Source organism: Catharus ustulatus, chromosome 14 (genome assembly GCF_009819885.2).
Source record: "Catharus ustulatus isolate bCatUst1 chromosome 14, bCatUst1.pri.v2, whole genome shotgun sequence".
NCBI lineage: Eukaryota > Metazoa > Chordata > Aves > Passeriformes > Turdidae > Catharus > Catharus ustulatus.
In genome coordinates this window covers 20277216-20294112 of record NC_046234.1, presented here as the reverse complement: position 1 = coordinate 20294112, position 16897 = coordinate 20277216, and the positions used below count along the sequence as shown (strand labels likewise).

The 16897-nt window shown below is 56.5% G+C and overlaps 1 protein-coding gene across 1 annotated transcript; it reads left to right on the top strand.

Annotated features, from left to right (window-relative positions):
• Positions 1-579: 579 nt before the first annotated feature.
• Positions 580-16239, top strand: F9 (coagulation factor IX). The gene is made up of 9 exons (XM_033072201.1): positions 580-646; positions 1496-1659; positions 2781-2805; positions 4535-4648; positions 9172-9300; positions 13337-13504; positions 13610-13695; positions 14180-14303; positions 15692-16239. The coding sequence occupies exons 1-9, from the start codon at positions 580-582 to the stop codon at positions 16237-16239; spliced, it is 1425 nt and encodes a 474-aa protein (XP_032928092.1).
• Positions 16240-16897: the final 658 nt, after the last annotated feature.

Here is a 16897-nt window from a genome sequence, read left to right as displayed (position 1 = left end):
GAGACACAGCAGGGACACAGCAGGGACACAGCAGGGACACAGCAGGGACACAGCAGGGACACACCAGGAGCACACCAGGGACACAGCAGGGACACAGCAGGGACACAGCAGGAGCACAGCAGGGATACAGCAGGGGCACACCAGGGACACACCAGGAGCACAGCAGGGACACACCAGGAACACAGCAGGGACACACCAGGGACACACCAGGGACACACCAGGAGCACACCAGGAGCACACCAGGGACACAGCAGGGACACAGCAGGGACACCCCCAGAGCCAGGGACACACCAGGGACACACCAGGGACACACCAGGAGCACAGCAGGGACACACCAGGAACACAGCAGGGACACACCAGGGACACACCAGGGACACAGCAGGGACACAGCAGGGACACAGCAGGGACACACCAGGATCCCACCAGGGCATTTCCTGCACTGCTGGGCACTGCAGCATCTGGGACCTGAAACGCAAGGGTCACCCAGAGTCAGCAAACAAGCAGTTGCCCTTTGGAACCACGGGCTGAGCCCTGCTGCCTGAGCAAGCTGGGAGCCAGAGGTGTGGGCAGGGGGAGAAGATGGCAAATACCCCCCTCATCCTCTCCATATGTCTTCTGGGAGCTTGTCTTGGGGATGAGAACACAGGTGAGTTCCTTTGGAAGCCAGCAAAGCCTCACTTTTGGGAGCAGGGTGTTACAGGCATGGCAGAGGCACAGTTTGTCACTTGGTACTGCGACAGCTTGTGCACTCCTGGAAGAGACAACAGCTCAAGGCACTGCTGCATTTATAGCTCCTCTTTAAGGCTCTGGCTCTTTCCTGGGAATGAAATAATAGCTTTTATGCTGGTTTTATACAGCGTGTGTCACAGGGATTAGTTTTAAGAAGGGATTTTTTCTTAGGTTTTTTGCATCTTTAAGCTTCCATAGCTGGATTCAGCCATTTTAGCAGGCACACCCAGGAGGGGAAGAGGGGCAGCACTGCTGGTGGGGTGACAGTCACACCTCTGTGTGTGCCACCACTTTGTCCTGGAGAACAAACAAGTGACCAGGGACCAGGGCTGTGGGCAAGGACAGGGAGCAGGGAGAGGAGGAAATGGCTCCTGGTTCCTGCTGCTTGCAGAGGCAAATATCCTCTCACATCAACACAGGCAGGACAATCTGTGTGTCCAAAGAAGACCTCACCAACAGCAAGAAAAAGCCTTTTGTTTTCCTCTCAAACAGCTTATTCCAGTCTGTGATGGGAGATTCTCACACCATCTGCTTTGGGGTATTTTAAGCATCCAACTTCAGCACTCCCATCACCCTCTTGCCATCTTTCCTGCTTACTGGGTATTGCCACTCTGCTCTGCAGATGTGGGATCACACCAAAACAAGCTGGGCACTAAGGCAGGCTCATGTCAGAGCGCTGGGATGTCTCTGCCCATGGGGCACAGGTGGGAAGGGGCTGTTCAGTGGGAGAGCAGAGCCCTGAGAGCCCAGCCTGCTCCTGTTCCAGTGTTCATTGGGGACAGAGAGGCCAGCTCCGTGCTGCAGAGGCAAAGGCGAGCCAACTCCAACAGGCTGGAGGAGGTGATCCCTGGCAACCTGGAGAGGGAGTGCATCGAGGAGAAATGCAGCTACGAGGAGGCTCGAGAGGTGTTCGAGAACGAGGAGCAGACGGTGAGTGCTGCTGCTGCTGCTGCTGCTGCTACTGCTACTGCTGCTGCTGCTGCTGCTGCTGCTACTGCTGCTGCTACTGCTGCTGCTGCTGCTGCTGCTGCTGCTACTGCTACTGCTGCTGCTGCTGCTGCTGCTGCTGCTGCTGCTGCTGCTACTGCTGCTGCTACTGCTGCTGCTGCTGCTGCTGCTGCTGCTGCTACTGCTGCTGCTACTGCTGCTGCTGCTGCTGCACAGTGCCTGCCCTGACCTGGCTCCCTGCTCCACACCTGCAGCTGGGACAGAGAGCAGCAAGGGGAACCTTCCAGGGACAGAGAGCAGCAAGGGGAACTTTCCAGGGACAGGGACAGAGAGCAGCAAGGGGAACCTTCCAGGGACAGAGAGCAGCAAGGGGAACCTTCCAGGGACAGAGAACAGCAAGGGGAACCTTCCAGGGACAGAGAGCAGCAAGGGAAAACTTCCAGGGACAGAGAGCAGCAAGGGAAAACTTCCAGGGACAGGGACAGAGAGCAGCAAGGGGAACCTTCCAGGGACAGAGAGCAGCAAGGGGAAACTTCCAGGGAGAGAGAGCAGCAAGGGGAAACTTCCAGGGACAGGGACAGGGAGCAGCAAGGGGAACCTTCCAGGGACAGAGAGCAGCAAGGGAACCTTCCAGGGACAGAGAGCAGCAAGGGGAAACTTCCAGGGACAGAGAGCAGCAAGGGGAAACTTCCAGGGAGAGAGAGCAGCAAGGGGAAACTTCCAGGGAGAGAGAGCAGCAAGGGGAAACTTCCAGGGACAGAGAGCAGCAAGGGGAAACTTCCAGGGAGAGAGAGCAGCAAGGGGAAACTTCCAGGGACAGGGACAGGGAGCAGCAAGGGGAAACTTCCAGGGACAGGGACAGAGAGCAGCGAGGGGAAAACTTCCAGGGCCCAGGGCAGCATCTGCTGGGGATTCTCATTTGTGCTCCACCAGCTGGGCTGGGGAACTTTTAAAAGCCTTGTCAGCCCCCACTGGGGTTATGGAGGTGCTGGTTTCCCTGCAAGGCTTTTCCTCCAGCTTTGGAGCCATCCAGGTACTACTTCAGCCAGACAACACCCAGAAATCAGAAAACAGAGGAAACTTTTTCTTTTTTCCTTTTGCAGATGCGGTTTTGGAAAACGTACGTTGGTAAGAGCTGCTTTCTTCATGTTCTAATGCTCAATGTTCCTGCTCAGTGCATAAAGAGCTGATGTTGCTGTAATGACAGAGCCAGTCACAGCCTTGCACCCCAAACCCTGCAGCACCCACAGCCTGGCTCTGTCCCATTGGGGTATAGCAATGGCAAGCCAAAAAAAAAAAAAAAAAAAAAGTCAGCGTTTTCTTTGCTCAAGCAGGGTTTTCCTGAACAAATTTCAGAAACCTCACAGAACAAAACCAGTTCAGGCAGACCACTGGGTGTCACTGAGCCCAGGTCACGCTCTGGGCTTCAGTCTCAGCTGTGGCACAGGGTAAAAGAGCACAGCAATAATGAACAGCCCTGCAGCAAACAGCAAATGCTCTGTTCTCAGGCAGAGATCTCCAGATAAGGCACAGCCTTGTGAAGGCACAGCGGGAATCCCTGGAAATGCCAAGTTAAAGTGGAGACTCAACACAGCCATAGCAAACAGCTGTTTGCAATTCTCACCCTTCCTGCACTGGTTTCTTTCCACATCTGCTTCTCCTCTCCAGCCTCCATCCCCAGCCACTCCTTGGTCCCTTAACAAAAAGATTGCAATGCCCACTACACCATCTGAAACTAATTTTAAGGACATTTCAATAAATGAACTGTTTTGTAGATTGGCAAAGTGCCCAGAACATCTCACTAAAAAGCCTTAAATAATTCAGATTACTCAGTCCAGGCTGTAAAATAAAAACATTACATTTGCATTGTAGGACTGTCCTCTGAAAAAACAACTGATGAAACTCAGTGCTGCATTGGTTTCCCTGCCACTGTAACAAATTAGCCCATCAGAAATGAGGAAGGCAATCTATTGCCCATCAGAAATAAGGAATCCATCTACTGCCCATCAGAAAAATCTATTCCTCTGCCATCGAGGTGCCTGCTTTGCTGTTCAGGGTTCCAGCTGTTGGTCCCAGCTCCCAGCCCAGCTGCCCTCACCAGGCACCAAGAGCAGCTCAACCCTGCCCTGCCTGCAAACCTCAGGACCCAGACAAGCCCAAACCATCTCGTTCCTGTCTGCATTTTGCACCCCACTGCTGACCTGGCACTTTGCAGGACACAAACTCTGCCTTGCTCTCTCTCCATGCCCTGGCACAAGCATTGCAAAGGGCATCCCCCATCGTTTAGCATCACTGATTTACTTCCCCAAAGTTTTACATCATCCATTTTGCAATAGTCAGCGTTTGCATCAAAGCCTCAGGTTCTCAGCTGGAAGCAGATGTGAAAATAAAAGGAAAACTCTAGACCAGGTAATGGTAGTGCAGGGCTGGGAAGGAAAGAGCAACATGAAGGTTCTTGATCCCAAATACAGACAGGTCTGCACACCCCTGGACAGACCCAAACTGTCACAGAACAGCATTAATGCTAAAGCAACCCAGATCAGGATAGTTACAGCCCTCTTGGAGTAGCAAAGCTGAAGCTGTCAGGTTTGGGCCAGCCATGGGGTCCTGCTGGGGTGACTGGAGAGGGATCTGCTGAGGGAGCAGGATGAGCCCCCAGGGGACAGGGCCACAGCTGCTGCTGCTGGCACCCAGAGCTGGCACTGCCTGCTCACGGGGCTGCCAGTACCTGGTTTATTCTGCCCCCAAAGCAGGCTGTGCTGGCTGTTCAGAGCCAGGCTCCAGCCCTGGGCACGGCCCTGGAGGAGCCTGAGCCCTGGAGGAGCCTCTGCTCTAACTCTGCTGTCTTCTCTCCCAGATGGGGATCAGTGCAACCCCAACCCGTGCCAGAACGGAGCCAAGTGCAAGGATGAGATCAACTCCTACGTGTGCTGGTGCCCAGCAGGGTACGAGGGCAAGAACTGTGAGATTGGTAGGTACCAGGGCTGGAGAGCCCTCAGGGTCACAGCTGGCTGTGCTGTAAGGCACTGCAGAGTGCCAGCTGGGCTGGTGGCACTGGGGCTGGCAGGGCTGTGCCTGGGGGAGCGCTGGGGATCTCTGCTGCTCACCACTGGGGATCTCTGCTCCATCCCACTGGGATCTCTGCTCCATCCCACTGGGATCTCTGCTCCTGGAGATCTCTGCTCCATCCCACTGGGATCTCTGCTCCATCCCACTGGGGATCTCTGCTCCATCCCACTGGGGATCTCTGCTCCATCCCACTGGGATCTCTGCTCCTGGGGATCTCTGCTCCATCCCACTGGGATCTCTGCTCCTGGAGATCTCTGCTCCATCCCACTGGGATCTCTGCTCCTGGGGATCTCTGCTCCATCCACTGGGATCTCTGCTCCTGGAGATCTCTGCTCCATCCCACTGGGATCTCTGCTCCATCCCACTGGGGATCTCTGCTCCATCCCACTGGGGATCTCTGCTCCATCCCACTGGGATCTCTGCTCCTGGGGATCTCTGCTCCATCCCACTGGGATCTCTGCTCCTGGGGATCTCTGCTCCATCCCACTGGGATCTCTGCTCCATCCCACTGGAGATCTCTGCTCCTGGGGATCTCTGCTCCTGGGGATCTCTGCTCCTCCCCACTGGGATCTGTGCTGCTCCCCACTGGGGATCTCTGCTCCATCCCACTGGGATCTCTGCTCCTGGGGATCTCTGCTCCATCCCACTGGGATCTCTGCTCCATCCCACTGGGATCTCTGCTCCATCCCACTGGGGATCTCTGCTCCATCCCACTGGGATCTCTGCTCCTGGGGATCTCTGCTCCATCCCACTGGGATCTCTGCTCCTGGAGATCTCTGCTCCATCCCACTGGGATCTCTGCTCCTGGGGATCTCTGCTCCATCCCACTGGGATCTCTGCTCCTGGAGATCTCTGCTCCATCCCACTGGGATCTCTGCTCCTGGGGATCTCTGCTCCATCCCACTGGGATCTCTGCTCCTGGAGATCTCTGCTCCATCCCACTGGGGATCTCTGCTCCATCCCACTGGGGATCTCTGCTCCATCCCACTGGGGATCTCTGCTCCATCCCACTGGGATCTCTGCTCCTGGGGATCTCTGCTCCATCCCACTGGGATCTCTGCTCCTGGGGATCTCTGCTCCATCCCACTGGGATCTCTGCTCCATCCCACTGGAGATCTCTGCTCCTGGGGATCTCTGCTCCTGGGGATCTCTGCTCCTCCCCACTGGGATCTGTGCTGCTCCCCACTGGGGATCTCTGCTCCATCCCACTGGGATCTCTGCTCCATCCCACTGGGATCTCTGCTCCTGGGGATCTCTGCTCCATCCCACTGGGATCTCTGCTCCTGGGGATCTCTGCTCCTCCCCACTGGGATCTCTGCTCCATCCCACTGGGGATCTCTGCTCCTGGGGATCTCTGCTCCTCCCCACTGGGATCTCTGCTCCATCCCACTGGGGATCTCTGCTCCTGGGGATCTCTGCTCCTCCCCACTGGGGATCTCTGCTCCTGGGGATCTCTGCTCCTCCCCACTGGGGATCTCTGCTCCTGGGGATCTCTGCTCCATCCCTCTGGGGATCTCTGCTCCTGGGGATCTCTGCTCCTCCCCACTGGGGATCTCTGCTCCTGGGGATCTCTGCTCCATCCCACTGGGATCTCTGCTCCATCCCACTGAGATCTCTGCTCCATCCCACTGGGATCTCTGCTCCTGGGGATCTCTGCTCCATCCCACTGGGGATCTCTGCTCCTGGGGATCTCTGCTCCATCCCACTGGGATCTCTGCTCCTGGGGATCTCTGCTCCATCCCACTGGGATCTCTGCTCCTCCCCACTGGGATCTCTGCTCCATCCCACTGGGATCTCTGCTCCTGGGGATCTCTGCTTCATCACACTGGGGATCTCTGCTCCTGGGGATCTCTGCTCCATCCCACTGGGATCTCTGCTCCATCCCACTGGGGATCTCTGCTCCTGGGGATCTCTGCTCCATCCCACTGGGATCTCTGCTCCTGGGGATCTCTGCTCCATCCCACTGAGATCTCTGCTCCATCCCACTGAGATCTCTGCTGCTCCCCACTGAGATCTCTGCTCCTCCCCACTGGGATCTCTGCTCCTGGAGATCTCTGCTCCATCCCACTGGGGATCTCTGCTCCTGGGGATCTCTGCTCCTGGGGATCTCTGCTCCATCCCACTGGGATCTCTGCTGAGCCCCAGCTCCCAGGGAGGGCTCCCTGCACACTCAGGTCCAGCTCTGCTGCCCAGCTGTGGCTGCCAGGGCAGGTGTGGCACAGAGCCCTTCCTCTGTGTCCCAGCACGAGCCTTTCTGGGACTCTCAGCCTGCTCACCTGCTGACAGCAGAGCTTCCCAGACGCCCATGGAACCCCCCTTGTCCCACTCCCCTTTCCCTTCCCTGCCAGGCTGAGCAGCAGGTGCTGGGCAGGGCAGGATTATCCTGACTCCCTCTCAATGGCACTCTGCTTAATTCATAATTATAATTATCAGCAGCAACCTTGATTCTGGAGGCAAATAAAAGGCAAATATTTTCCTGATGGGTTGAGGAGTTTATGAAAACCAAACAGCTGATAATTTAAGCAAGAGGGATATTCAGCTCTTATAATATAATCAGGGGCTGTGCAACCCGCATAATGTGCTAGACTCACTGCACTAATAAAAGATTCTCTTTCTAGTTGTATTTCTGCTCTGGCAAGAGAGGAGTGTACGTTAAAAAGAGCATTTCAAAGTTGCATCAAATTTAAATAGTCTCATTGCAGATTTCTTGGGGAAGTGAGGAGCAAAAATAGAGCTGGAAGTGAGGCGTGAAGAAGAGCTCTGTAAAAATAGTAAATGATGGCATTAAAATGGCTACAGGAAGGGAGGTGCCCTTGAGGAAGTAGGAGTGGAGTTAATCTGCTGTGAAGTTATTTGAAAACTCGCTGAGAATTGCAGGTTGGTGGTTCCCCACCTCCAAGGTGCTCCCAGCACAGAGCAGGGAAGGGCCAGGGGCAGGTCAGGGGCTCTCACTGTGCCTCAGGCTGGTCCTCGTCCCATCAGCCACCCTGCTGGAACAGCTCCTGGGACACTGATGGAGCCCAGCAAGAATCCAGCACAGAGCCTGGGACACTGATAGAGCCCAGAGCCCAGCAAAAATCCAGCAATAATCCCAGCACAGAGCATGGGACACTGATAGAGCCCAGCAAAGAACCCAGCACAGAGCCTGGGACACTGATAGAGCCCAGCAATAATCCAGCACAGAGCCTGGGACACTGATAGAGCCCAGCAAGAATCCAGCACAGAGCCTGGGACACTGATGGAGCCCAGCAAGAATCCAGCACAGAGCCTGGGACACTGATGGAGCCCAGCACGAACCCAGCACAGAGCCTGGGACACTGATAGAGCCCAGCAAGGATCCAGCACAGAGCCTGGGACACTGATAGAGCCCAGCAAGGATCCAGCACAGAGCCTGGGACACTGATAGAGCCCAGCAAGGATCCAGCACAGAGCCTGGGACACTGATAGAGCCCAGCAATAATCCCAGCACAGAGCCTGGGACACTGATAGAGCCCAGCAAGAATCCAGCACAGAGCCTGGGACACTGATAGAGCCCAGCACGAACCCAGCACAGAGCCTGGGACACTGATAGAGCCCAGCAAGGATCCAGCACAGAGCCTGGGACACTGATGGAGCCCAGAGCCCAGCAATAATCCAGCACAGAGCCTGGGACACTGATAGAGCCCAGCAAGAATCCAGCACAGAGCCTGGGACACTGATAGAGCCCAGCAAGGATCCAGCACAGAGCCTGGGACACTGATGGAGCCCAGAGCCCAGCAAGGATCCAGCACAGAGCCTGGGACACTGATGGAGCCCAGAGCCCAGCAAGGATCCAGCACAGAGCCTGGGACACTGATGGAGCCCAGCAATAATCCAGCACAGAGCCTGGGACACTGATGGAGCCCAGCAAGAATCCAGCACAGAGCCTGGGACACTGATAGAGCCCAGCAAGAATCCAGCACAGCTCCTGGGGCACTGATGGGGCCCAGAGCCCAGCAATAATCCCAGCACAGAGCCTGGGACACTGATGGAGCCCAGCAATAATCCCAGCACAGAGCCCTGCCCGTGCTCCAGGCTGACACAGGGTGTTCTCTCCCCCTGCCAAAAGCACAAAAGTGGGGAAATCACGTGCCTTGTCACCAAATATTTGCAGGAGCCCTTTAGGTCAGGCTGCCACATTCCAGCCCACGCGCAGCTGCCGGAGGCAGGAGGCTGTGCCAGGGCTCTGTGGGCTCCACAAACCCGACCTGCCTGCTCAGAGAGGTGCCCCCTGCTCCTTCATTGGGGTGGGATTGCCCTTCTTCCCCATCTCCTTGCCGACAATCACCTGCTTTCCACAGCCTGGATCATCCACAAGGAGTTACTGACCCAAACACCCAAGACAACAAATCTCTGGCCAGCTGTGTTTCCAAAGAGCTCTCACAGTTTCATTTTGATTTCTTTCAGACTTCACCTGTGCCATTAAAAACGGAGGCTGCAAGCACTTCTGCAGCCATCAGCCCCCACAGAAGGTTGTGTGCTCCTGTGCTCCTGGCTACAAACTGCACCAAGACGGGAAGTCCTGCGAACCCACAGGTTGGCTTTTAAACTGTTCTGAGAGATTTGCGTTAAAGTTTTCAAGGCCGTGTCCTGGATTTAGTTACACAGATTTCATAGATGCAATATCCTGTTGGAAACCCTGCTGCTTGTTTTCCTCCTTAGCAAACGAAGAGCCCTGCACTTTCCCCAGGGCAGATGTGGGGTCTGGCTGGAGGGTTCAATGGAAACACCCCTTGTTTAGCCTGGGTGAGTGGGGAGGGAGGGTACTCGTCCAGCAATTGTTCAAAGGCAAATGCTGGTTTCAGATGGCTGCTCAGACAGGCTCCAGCCATCCTACAGGTGTAAATCTGGATCAGAAAATTTCTGAAGGCAGAAAGGTGATGTTGAGCTACCCCAGCACCCAGCCAGGGCTCACTCCTGTGTTCTTCCAGTACAAATTAGGAGTTAGTTCCTGACTCTACACCAAGGATGCTCTGAACTTCTCAGAAGAAAAGATTTGCTTACTGCAAATCCTCCTGAGGGTCTGTTTCACGGCTGGTCATGACCCAGTGTTTTATAATCTGAGCTGGGTGGGTACAAGGGGAGCTTTGTGGTGGTGGTGCCCTCCCAGCAGTGTGAATCTGCAGGGACCTCAGTGAGAGCTGGGCTCTGGCTTGGCTGTTGTATTGGGTGGGCTGGAAGGAAAATGCACTGCTTGAGGCTGCAGCTTCACCAGGGGCTGAAGAATTGCTGCTCCCCAGCTTTACCCTGCTCCTAGACCATTGCAATACCTATAACTACACCAACACAGACCCAACCCACTGCAGCACAGCAAATTAATGGGGCATGGACATCTCAGAAGCACACCTGGCAGAGAAGAGATTGAGCAGATAAATATTCTGTCCTCTAAAGTCAGTTTAACATTGGATGCTATCACACTTCTAACAGCTCCTGCAGCAGGTTTGCACAGCCAGGCTGGCATGCAGGTACCTGCCCAGGGAGCTCTGCCAGCTGCAGCAGGGAGCACTGACCTCCTGAGTGCTGTCAGCTCTCACTTTAGGAAAGTCCCTTAGGTTGGGAATCCTGGTAACACAGGATTCATCAAGAGCTCAGGCCTGTGTTGCCCAACAGGCTGTATCACTTTCACTGGAGCAGAAAGGTTTACAGTTAGCAAGAAGATCATCTTTCAGGTTGGGTGATTGCCCTTCCTGTAAGAGCTTAGCTTTGTTGGCTCTGAAACCTTCATTTCCTAGGCTAAGCTTGCAGGTACCACTTTCCATCACTCAACACTCAGCTGAGCCCTGTTCCTAAAGTGAACTGTTTAAAAATAAAGCATGAAGTCTCATGGGCCACACTCACATCTGATTTTACACTAATGTTTGTTTGCTCAGTGCTTCTGAAAGCTTTTCAGATGAAAGACAATGCCTGGTGCTATTTACTATTTTGACTGCCACCACCAGCAGGAATTCAGCACGCACTGCGTGGGAGAGGAATGGGAAGAGCTCGTCTGAAGCGAACCTACAGATGAGCTCTTCGTTAACAGAGAGAGCACAGAACTCTAGGAAGAGTTTATTAATGTTTTCCTCACCTTGGTGCCAAGCAGGATTATGTGTACAATTGGCAGCTGTTATTTCCTGCCCTGTCCCAGCTGCTGCTCATTGTTCTGCAGTCACTGCAGCCAAGTGCTGGCAAACCAGCTCAGGATTCCCAGGAATGCAGCACACATCCTGCCAGAGCAGGCACAGTTACACAGCACAGGTATACAGCACACACCCTGCCAGAGCAGGCACAGTTACCTGCACAGGTGTACAGCACACACCCTGCCAGAGCAGGCACAGTTACCTGCACAGGTGTACAGCACACACCCTGCCAGAGCAGGCACAGTTACCCAGCACAGATATACAGCACACATCCTGCCAGAGCAGGCACAGTTACCTGCACAGGTATACAGCACACATCCTGCCAGAGCAGGCACAGTTACCTGCACAGGTGTACAGCACACACCCTGCCAGAGCAGGCACAGTTACCTGCACAGGTGTACAGCACACACCCTGCCAGAGCAGGCACAGTTACCCAGCACAGATATACAGCACACATCCTGCCAGAGCAGGCACAGTTACCTGCACAGGTATACAGCACACATCCTGCCAGAGCAGGCACAGTTACCTGCACAGGTGTACAGCACACATCCTGCCAGAGCAGGCACAGTTACCTGCACAGATATACAGCACACATCCTGCCAGAGCAGGCACAGTTACACAGCACAGGTGTACAGCACACATCCTGCACAGTTACCTGCACAGGTATACAGCACACACCCTGCCAGAGCAGGCACAGTTACCTGCACAGATATACAGCACACATCCTGCCAGAGCAGGCACAGTTACCTGCACAGGTGTACAGCACACACCCTGCCAGAGCAGGCACAGTTACACAGCACAGGTGTACAGCACACATCCTGCCAGAGCAGGCACAGTTACACAGCACAGATATACAGCACACATCCTGCCAGAGCAGGCACAGTTACCCTGCACAGGTGTACAGCACACATCCTGCCAGAGCAGGCACAGTTACCTGCACAGGTATACAGCACACATCCTGCCAGAGCAGGCACAGTTACACAGCACAGATATACAGCACACACCCTGCCAGAGCAGGCACAGTTACCTGCACAGGTATACAGCACACATCCTGCCAGAGCAGGCACAGTTACCTGCACAGGTGTACAGCACACATCCTGCCAGAGCAGGCACAGTTACCTGCACAGGTGTACAGCACACATCCTGCCAGAGCAGGCACAGTTACCTGCACAGGTGTACAGCACACATCCTGCCAGAGCAGGCACAGTTACCTGCACAGGTATACAGCACACACCCTGCCAGAGCAGGCACAGTTACCTGCACAGGTATACAGCACACATCCTGCCAGAGCAGGCACAGTTACCTGCACAAGTGTACAGCACACATCCTGCCAGAGCAGGCACAGTTACCTGCACAGGTGTACAGCACACATCCTGCCAGAGCAGGCACAGTTACCTGCACAGGTGTACAGCACACACCCTGCCAGAGCAGGCACAGTTACCCAGCACAGATATACAGCACACACCCTGCCAGAGCAGGCACAGTTACCTGCACAGGTGTACAGCACACACCCTGCCAGAGCAGGCACAGTTACCTGCACATGTAGCACACATCCTGCCAGAGCAGGCACAGTTACCTGCACATGTAGCACACATCCTGCCAGAGCAGGCACAGTTACCTGCACAGGTGTACAGCACACACCCTGCCAGAGCAGGCACAGTTACCTGCACATGTAGCACACATCCTGCCAGAGCAGGCACAGTTACCTGCACATGTAGCACACATCCTGCCAGAGCAGGCACAGTTACCTGCACAGGTGTACAGCACACACCCTGCCAGAGCAGGCACAGTTACCTGCACATGTAGCACACATCCTGCCAGAGCAGGCACAGTTACCTGCACAGGTGTACAGCACACACCCTGCCAGAGCAGGCACAGTTACCTGCACAGGTGTACAGCACACATCCTGCCAGAGCAGGCACAGTTACCTGCACAGGTGTACAGCACACATCCTGCCAGAGCAGGCACAGTTACCTGCACAGATATACAGCACACATCCTGCCAGAGCAGGCACAGTTACCTGCACAGGTGTACAGCACACATCCTGCCAGAGCAGGCACAGTTACCTGCACAGGTGTACAGCACACATCCTGCCAGACCAGGCACAGTTACCTAGTACAGGATTCCCAGGAGTGCAGCACACATCCTGCCAGAGCAGGCACAGCCACCCCAGCCCATCAGGCACCGTGCTCACTACAAGTTTTTGTCCCTGTTGAAGCTGCTCAGATGTCATTTCCAAAGCCCAGAAACAATCCATGCTTTTGCTGCTTTCACATATGGCTCACACTGCGGCTCTAAGGGCACAGGCATGTGTACACAGGGTTCCCGTGGTCAGCACACAGCCCTGGGCTGCCCCCAAACTGCTGAGGTGAGGCAGCATTTCCCTGCTCACTGCCTGCTTTTGTCACTGTGTGTGACACAGCCAGTGCCAGCTGTGCCTGTTCCTCTCCCAGTGCCATTTCCCTGCGGGAGGATCACGGCTCCTGAAGCCGAGAGGAAGCTGACCCGATCCATGAACACCTTTGAGCACTGGAACATCACCGCTGATGACCTGGACGATGGCCTTGACGAGGTGCTGGACAACAGCACGGACAGCAGCGGTGCCAACAGCACGGACAGCAGTGGTGCCAACAGCACGGACAGCAGCGGTGCCAACAGCACGGACAGCAGCGGTGCCAACAGCACGGACAGCAGTGGTGCCAACAGCACGGAGCCCAGCCCTGCAGGCAGCTCCAGGATCTCACCTGTGCTCAGGACGGGCACACGCGTGGTCGGCGGGGAAGACAGCGTGAAAGGAGGGGTGCCCTGGCAGGTACAGCTCTTCCTGCAACCCCTCTGTAACCTGCAGTCACTTCTGAGTACAGAACCATCTCACTTTTAATACCCAAAGCCTGTCTCAGGTTAGACTGGTGCTAGTCTCAAGCCTAACAGGAGCGCAGCTGTTTCTTTCCATGCACGGCTTTGTGCCACAGCAACAAAACTTGCCTGCATGGGGCTCTCTGGCAAGGAAAGGCAGAAGTCAGAGTCACAGCAGCTTTACCTGGGGCACAAAGGGTTGAGCTTCACCAACAGATTGCCCTATAGCCCATGAATGGTCCAAAAGTCAGCTGAAGGCTGAGGGAAGGGAGTTTCATGAGAGCAATGCAACTCATTTTTGGCTGCATCAGTGTCAGCAGATCACAGATTCACCCAGCAGTTTGGGCTGGAAGGGACCTCAAAGATCCCCTTGTTCCAACCCACCTTGCACTGGGCCAGGCTTACACAAACCCCAGAGTGACCTCCCCCTGCTCCCGCAGGTTCTGCTGGTGAGCGGCGAGGGCTTGGGCTTCTGCGGCGGATCCATCATCAACGAGAAGTGGGTGGTGACAGCAGCGCACTGCCTGAAGCCGGGCTACACCGACAACCTGACCGTTGTGGCAGGTGAGCACCTGGGCAGGGACAGGGACACGCACGGGGCTGGCGGGAGGGACACTGTGACCGTGGGGATGGGACACTGTGACCCGGGGGTGGGACAATGTGACCGTGGGGATGGGACACTGTGACTGCAGGGGTGGGACACTGTGACCCTGGGATGGACACTGTGACCCGGGGGTGGGACACTGACCCCAGGGATGGGACACTGTGACCCCAGGGATGGGACACTGTGACCCCAGGGATGGGACACTGTGACCCCAGGGATGGGACACTGTGACCCCAGGGTGGGACACTGACCCCAGGGATGGACACTGTGACCCCGGGGATGGGACACTGTGACTGCAGGGATGGGACACTGACCCCAGGGGCGGGACACCGTGACCCCAGGGATGGACACTGTGACCCAGGGATGGGACACTGTGACCCCAGGGATGGACACTGTGACCCGGGGATGGGACACTGTGACCCCAGGGATGGGACACTGTGACCCGGGGATGGGACACTGTGACCCCAGGGGTGGGACACTGTGACTGCAGGGTGGGACACTGTGACCCTGGGGTGGGACACTGTGACCCCAGGGTAGGACACTGTGACTGCAGGGGTGGGACACTGTGACCCCAGGGATGGGACACTGTGACCCAGGGATGGGACACTGTGACCCCAGGGGTGGGACACTGTGACCCCAGGGGTGGGACACTGACCCCAGGGATGGGACACTGTGACCACAGGGATGGGACACTGACCCCAGGGATGGGACACTGTGACCACAGGGATGGACCAGGGATGGACACTGTGACCCCAGGGAAGGGACACTGACCCCAGGGGTGGGACACTGTGACCCCAGGGGTGGGACACTGTGACTGCAGGGATGGGACACTGTGACCCGGAGATGGGACACTGTGACCCCAGGGATGGACACTGTGACCCTGAGGATGGGACACTGACCCAGGGTAGGACACTGTGACCCGGGGATGGGACACTGTGACCCCAGGGATGGGACACGAGCTGCTGCAGGCCCCGAGGCCCCGGCTGAAGCTGCAGGAGGGACTCTGCTGTACCTGGGCAAGGAGCAGTCCCAGAGCAATCCGGGGTGGCCCCAGCAGGGCTCAGGTGCCACCAGGGAGGATCCAGCCCCAGCCCCACTGCTCTGGGAAGGAAAGAGCAGCATGAAGTTCTTGATCCCAAATACAGACAGCCCTCCACACCCCCTGACAGACCCAAACTGTCACAGAACAGTGTTAAAACACCAGATCAGGATACTTACCGCCCTTTTGGAGTAGCAAAGCTGAAGCTGTCAGGTTTGGCCCAGCCATGGGGTCCTGCTGGGGTGACTGGAGAGGGCTCTGCTGAGGATGAGCCCCAGGGGACAGGGTCACAGCAGCTGCTCTGTGCAGGTGAGCACGATGTCACGAGCGACGACCACACGGAGCAGCGGCGCAGGGTGGTCAGGCTGCTGCCCCACCCCACCTACGACGCCTCCGTCAACGAGTACCACAACGACATCGCGCTGCTGGAGCTGGAGCAGCCGCTCACCCTCAACAGCTACGTGACCCCCATCTGCCTGGGCAGCCGCGAGTTCACCAACGCGCTGCTGAAGCAGGGCGTGGGCACGGTCAGCGGCTGGGGCCGGCAGCTCTTCGGCGGCCGCAAGGCCACCACCCTGCAGGTGCTCAAGGTGCCCTTCGTGGACAGGCCCACCTGCCTCAAGAGCACCTCCACCACCATCCTGCAGAACATGTTCTGCGCCGGCTTTGCCTCCGGGGGCAGGGACACCTGCGAGGGGGACAGCGGGGGGCCCCACACCAACGAGATCGAGGGCACCTGGTTCCTCACGGGCATCACCAGCTGGGGAGAGGAGTGCGCCCGGCCGGGCAAGTACGGCGTCTACACCAGGGTGTCCAAGTACGTCAAGTGGATAAAGCAAACCACCAGGCTGGCCTAGCCCGGCTGCTGTGTGTGCTGGGATGGACTGGGCAGCTCACAGGGACCACAGCGAGCGCCGTGCTTCTCAGAGATCCTTGCATTTCAATAAACATTTATAAATGAAGTAACTTCTGCCCTTGGAAGGCAGGAGTTGAGAGAATGCAATGAAAATGTGGTAATAAGGAAATAAAAGGCCTTTTAATGACCCATGGCTGCATCTCTGAATGCACTGCCCACAGCAGCATCCCAGGAGCCCACAGGAGAGGGGAACACACCCAGCAGGGCTCCCACACTACTCCCAAACAGACATTTCCACATGGAACAGGCTGGGCTCAGTCACAGGGAGCAGCCATGCTCCTCAGCCCAGGCAGCTCCTGGCAGTGCTGCCCAGAGCTGGAAGGAAAGGGAGGTGGGGCTGGGGACAGCCTGACCCTGCTGGGATGGACACAGGGGGCTGGGGACACCCTGACCCTGCTGGGATGGATGGAGGGGATCTGGGGACAGCCTGACCCTGCTGGGATGGACACAGGGGGCTGGGGACAGCCTGACCCTGCTGGGATGGATGGAGGGGATCTGGGGACAGCCTGACCCTGCTGGGATGGACACAGGGGGCTGGGGACACCCTGGGCTGTGCTGGGATGGACACAGGGGGCTGGGGACAGCCTGACCCTGCTGGG

What these genes read in the sequence shown, in the direction of transcription:
- F9 (XM_033072201.1), top strand. Translation starts at nt 580, where the DNA reads ATGGCAAATACCCCCCTCATCCTCTCCATATGTCTTCTGGGAGCTTGT. An exon ending in TCTTGGGGATGAGAACACAG is followed by an intron (nt 647 to 1,495) that starts GTGAGTTCCTTT and finishes CTCCTGTTCCAG; the next exon opens with TGTTCATTGGGGACAGAGAG. An exon ending in TCGAGAACGAGGAGCAGACG is followed by an intron (nt 1,660 to 2,780) that starts GTGAGTGCTGCT and finishes TTCCTTTTGCAG; the next exon opens with ATGCGGTTTTGGAAAACGTA.